The sequence below is a fragment of the Haemaphysalis longicornis genome, unplaced genomic scaffold (genome assembly GCF_048455015.1).
Source record: "Haemaphysalis longicornis isolate Haplotype H1 unplaced genomic scaffold, Haemaphysalis longicornis Haplotype H1 scaffold_8, whole genome shotgun sequence".
Lineage (NCBI taxonomy): Eukaryota > Metazoa > Arthropoda > Arachnida > Ixodida > Ixodidae > Haemaphysalis > Haemaphysalis longicornis.
The window spans coordinates 103,977,933-103,983,586 of NW_027526445.1; the positions used below are offsets into that span (position 1 = coordinate 103,977,933).

Below are 5,654 nucleotides of genomic sequence, written 5' to 3' on the forward strand. Positions count from 1 at the left end.
TTAAACAGCCGGAAATAGCCATACCTGTCTCCGTGCATCCCACCCATGCCGCAATAATTCGTGATTCTAAAAACGCAAGGTACGTTTATTCTGCCGGCGTCATCCCCAACGCTGTACTTATAGGTTCCAATTAAAGCCACCGACATCCACGCTGGATCAGTTCGGAACAGTAGGACACACCAGCCTCGAACTAAACGAGGCAGCTCGTTTAGTTCGAGCCCGAGGCATCACTACACTGGCGGAACCTAGCATACACCCGAACCGTAGAGGTTCACATCAGTGAAGGAAAGTTTGACATCCACCTAAATGCAGCCCTACGGCTACAAAGGGGCGATGGGCTACCTTGGGGATTTCCCCTAAATCTGGTCGATTAACACCTGTCCTTCACTTCGAGTTGTTGATCAATTCGCTTTCGCGCTACTAACGACTAGCCTCGTCGTTAGCTGAGTTGGTAGAGCGACTGCTCCGGTTAAGCAGTGGTCCCGGGTTCGAATCCTGGACGAGGACGAATTTTTCTTCAACTGCGAAGTTTCTGAGAAAGCTGTATAGCTTTCCTTTGTAGCCGTACGGCTGCATTTAGGTGGATGTCGAACTTTCCTTAACAGAAACTTACTCCACCTTGGGGATTTCCCCTAAATCTGGTCGATTAATTCACATCAGTGTTCCTGAACCGCAAGTCCTGACTGAAGACGAACAAATCATAACCCAAGTTAAGGAAAAATAGAGCTCTCCAGCGCACGAGGTATACAATTAAAACCAATCTAACGAAGCCTTGGTAAACCATTAAATATTTTGTGATATTAAGAACTTTGTTAAATGGAATCTAAAATTACAGCTGTTCATTCTATAAATTTTGTCTCTAAAGGGCGGGTGGATCCCGGCAGCTACCATGATGTCGCAATTGCGGCGGCCGCGATGCTCGCCTACCGATAATTTACCAATGCGCTGAAAGTCAGCGGTGAAAATATTAGCAATAAACTCGAGCCGCACAGGGGCGAATGCATTTATTTACTCGAAAAAGAGAAGACAGATTTTCACCAGCGTGCGCATAGTTGGCGTTTGACGAACAGCCTTTTTGTAGCACGCAAGTGTGTATAACAGATCCTTGGGTCCTTCGTGAGCCCCAGCTAAGCACCGAAGCAAGATAATAGCGCCCATCATTTGGCCTCGAGCGGCCACTGGATCTTCAGCAGTTTCTGGGTCCTAAGCATCCTATGGCACCTCATACACGCCGGAAACCATCTGTACTAGATGCCTAGTTTTTAAGTGATGTTGCAAATAGGTCGGGAGAGTTTTGAATCTATTTCGTTAGTTCGAGTTCACAAAAAATTAAGCCGTATGGGCACATGCAGGGGAACCCTAATTTGTTCGTTATATCGGGAAATTCGTAAGTTCGACTTCGCTAGATGGAGTTTTGACTGCATGTGACATATAGAATAGCGACTATTTTTGTAACCAATGCAATTTCCTGAAAACTATTCGATCTCCATACTGAGAGAGAAAAGGCAAAAAAAACACTACCTGCAGCAATGTGTGCTGTGACTAACTGTCTGTCGGCAATATCACTCTCTAGAAAGGTAAAACAAGCGCGCGCGCGTTCTGATAATCTTTCACCCACTTATATTTCTGGAAACGCGTGGCATTTCACAGCGGGTACCTCTAAATATTGGTTCGGGCGGAAAAGGAGCATACATTTACTTTACATTCAATTTGCTTACTACTGAAATCTTCTGAAAGGTATGTTTAAAAACACCGCACTTGCTGATGCCGTTTGTAGTCTGGCAATGGTTGAAACTTCTGAGTGACATCTCTAATTTTCTTGGCATAAAGGTGGGAATGTGTCTCTATTGAGACAATTGTTACTGGCGTGGCTCAATTTTCTTCAGTGAAACGCTTTAAATATACAAAAGCCTCGACTGAAATCAGACATTTTACACCACACACACCAACGCAAGAAATCGGATATACTATTTACAAATGTTAGATCTTTTTATGCCTCTTAAAACCGATCTGTGCTCAGAGTCGTACACACTGCTTCATCGTTCCGACTAGTATGTGTTCCTGCCCGCATCAATAAAGAAAAAAAGGAGCCAGAGCAGTTTACAAGCCACGAGAAGTCAACTGCTCTATCCCCGCGTCTGTGATTCTCCTAAGTCTATTCCTAATCACCTAAAATTCCCAATGCTCTTCCCGTTTTTATTTAAACAACTTAAAGATCAACGTAGTAAAGGCAACATGAAACAGTGATGGCGACAGGACTACGGCATTCGTTCTTTAACCACTGTAACCTGCCCAAATATCCATTTGTTTGTAATGTATAACAGCCATTGTTTTATTGGAATAAAATTTCTTCGCAGACATCCACCGAATGCCGTGATTTTTTTACTCCCTAGTAAGTTGCAAGACTGTTGGTTGGTTGTGGCCACGCTGCTACTCCAGCGGATTCTACGTGTGCTTTACCTTATGGATGAACACGGCTTCCAAGGCATCATGGTGAGCCGAAGGGTATAAGACGAGAGGAAAAGAGTCCTCTTTCACCCACAAGAGTTCTTCTACCGGCGAAATGCGATAAATGAACATGCGACCCACGCTAAGTGTCCTCGTCCTGACTCGAGTGGTAGGCAGTGCGTGTCCTCGGGGCGGTCTGGTAGATTACTTCCGCATATCTACCTCCCTTATCGTGGCGACTGCCTCACAACCGGGCAGCAAAGTAAGTCATCCAAAGTGCAACTCACGAAGCACTTTCATGTGAGTACTGGATCGTTCAAACTTCATTTCAGGTGAGCACTGGATATTTCAAACTTCATCTCCGGAATTCAAAAAAAATATTGCTTTTATTCTTTGGCAGTATGGAGACACACTCCTGATAATGCAGTTTATATGTATGTTTTAGGAGCTATTCTTTCGTCCCCACGATGCAAGTTTTGATATTTTGTCAGTGGTTGTATCGAATGTCGGTACGTAGGTTACATACAGTCTACATTGAAGCCTAATAGTGGTAGGTTAAGTGATAAGCTGTGGTAGCAAGTGAAGGAATGTTTTTTATCTAGAACTACAACTGGTGACATGATGTTCGCAAGTGTTTTTTTAAGCTCGACGCGTGTCGCATGCACATGATTTGCGTCCAGATTATTGACGGTAGGGGTAGAGGCGCGCCCACAAAAACTGTCGTGCTCATTCTGTGTGCTATGTGGTTTTGTAGGCCAAATGTAATACGGCTGTGAGCCAAGAAAACCATACGGCAGCCATCCAGCTTGTTCGCAAAAAGCATATGGTTGAATTATTCGTTGCCGTGTCAAGAATGCTAGCAGTTTTTATAAAAACACTAAATATTGCCCACTCCAGAGGTAAAACCTGAGACCTGAGTATGCCTCGCTACCGCAGTGTGGTTGTTTAAACACCTTGTCCACAAGATTTAATGGTGAGTGGATAGTAGAAAGAACTATACCATCCGATGTGAGGTATTTTCCTTATCATTCGGGGATACAAATGTTTGACAGCTGTTAAGCATTACAGAAAGCAAAATTATCAATGTGTCGTGTTTCTACGTATCTTCAGCGAAGCAGACATCTCGGAAAACTAATTTCATGAGTGAAGCAATCGCATTTCCCTCACGGCTCTATCCTCGTCTAGAGGCTTTGCTAAAGTGTACGGCTACGGACTCTAGTTTTTTCCTAACCTATATGTACGCTCCGAATATTAGGTATCGTGGCTAACTCGATCTTAATTTAGTAACGAGTAAACAGAATTCACTTTTAAGTGTAAGGTGAAGATTTTGTTTTTAGTGAAGATTATTCAAATTTGCACCATTGACTTTGATGTAGGAGCACGGTTCTTCTCCGGTAGAGCGCGTGCGGTTTACGCACGAGGCATAAAAATATTTTTCTTGTGGTAGAGCTTGTGAAGCTAGCTGGCCGCTTTCGGTTTCAAAACTAAGAATTCTTTATTGAACAGTGTTTTTTTTTTTCAAATTCCAGTACCCCAAACGTAAGACTTATCACAGCCACACACTAGGTAAACCGGTAGAACAAGTTCAGTTCCAGCTTCTCGTGTGATGGCCAAATATTATTTCTATGTGTTCCGAAAAAAGAATACATGGGCAGACAGTGTTACCAGTATAACAGTATGTACAAAATATTATTTACTAGTTTATTGAACGTTTCGTTTACAGAGTGGGGCTACAAAAAACATTACCACTATTGATTCAAAGCACCTTTACGTGTCACGTTTCGTCATGCTGCATCACACTACTGTTGCACTATAACAAATACCTTAACGCTTATGCGCCACCCGCGAACCGCAGCTTTGAGCAAAGCACTCACCTTTTTTGAAACGCGTGATTTTCTCTTCCAGGTTGGAGCAGGGAAATTTACTCATCAATGGACCTAAGCCTGTACAAAGAGGTCGATGGCGTTTGGGCACACACCATTTTGCCTGAAGAACACCTTCGCTCGGCAATAAGGTACAAGCCTCGTTCCGGAGATATTTTCGTGGTTTCATACCCAAAAACAGGCAGTATCTGGACGTCACACATCGTTTGCAACATTCTCACCAGAGCCAACATACCTGAAGACATCGCCGATTTCATGCTCATGGCTCCTTTTCTGGAGCTCACTGGCGCCGAAGTAGCCAGAAGACCATCACGAAGTGGACCCATCCTCACCCATTTACCTTTGAAATGTCTCTCGTTTTCGGATAATGCCAAATACATCTACGTCGCCAGGAACCCGTACGATTGCTGTGTGTCATCCTTCTACTTCTATAAGGGACTCACGCCGAAGACCTCCGACGCTTCTTTCGAGACATGCGTCGAATTGTTTGTGTCAGGCAAGACCATATACGGGGACTACTTCGACCATCTTCTACCATGGTACGACATCCGCCGCAAGCCCAACGTTCTCTTCCTGACTTACGAAGAAATGAAGCAGGACACTGCATACAACGTGCTCAAAATCGCAGATTTTCTTGGCGAACAGCACGGAAAAGCGGTGCGGGAAGACGATTCCTTACTTTGCCGAATAGTCGAAGCTTGCAGCGTTCAAGCTATGAAGCATACGCTATGGCACAGTCTTCGGGATAGAGTAAAGGCACTGGTCGATCTTCCTCCTGAGAAAGCTCTGAAATCGGTTGATGTCCTTTCAGAATTTTTGAACCGCAAAATGCCAGAAATGCATGAGGGTGCAGGGTTTGTTCGAAAAGGAGTGGTAGGCGAATGGCGGAGCCATTTTACCCCGGAACAGATAGCCTCTATGAAAGCCTGGATTTCTGAAAAGACTGCAAACAGCGACGTGATGCAGCTTTGGAAGAACTGTCAGCTTCCCGAGTAGCGCATTTTAACAAAATTGCTAGCAAGAAATTTACTCTTGTATCTTTTGAAAACCTTAGCGATGAGTATCACGACGTTACAATAAAATGTTTTTTGTCATTCATGTCTGTCTTTTCGGTCTTTGTTGTGATTTTCTGTTAACTGTTTCAGACATAAACGTGCATACGTTGAAAAATTTTTTTAGAGCGAGGGGTAAATTCCCTCACTGATGGCATCTGTAACGCAAAGGAGGACCTGCCGAAGAGCCAATGTTCTCTCACAATGACGACGAAAGTTCGTGGGTGAGGTGAAAGTAAAAAACGCTCCCATGGCAGGAATCAAACCTGCG

The 5,654-nt window shown here is 44.0% G+C and overlaps 1 protein-coding gene across 2 annotated transcripts; it reads left to right on the forward strand.

The window, feature by feature from the left end:
- The first annotated feature begins 2,592 nt into the window (after positions 1-2,592).
- On the forward strand, positions 2,593-5,407 carry LOC144149137 (sulfotransferase 2A1-like). Of its 2 annotated transcripts, none has more exons than XM_077680677.1 (2): positions 2,593-2,780; positions 4,354-5,407. In XM_077680677.1, exon 2 carries the CDS (start codon positions 4,380-4,382, stop codon positions 5,325-5,327), a length of 948 nt encoding a protein of 315 aa, XP_077536803.1. In that variant the 5' UTR covers positions 2,593-2,780; positions 4,354-4,379; the 3' UTR covers positions 5,328-5,407. The 2 variants fall into 2 exon arrangements, with proteins under 2 accessions (XP_077536803.1, XP_077536804.1); XM_077680678.1 differs by having other exon boundaries at positions 2,663-2,748.
- Positions 5,408-5,654: the final 247 nt, after the last annotated feature.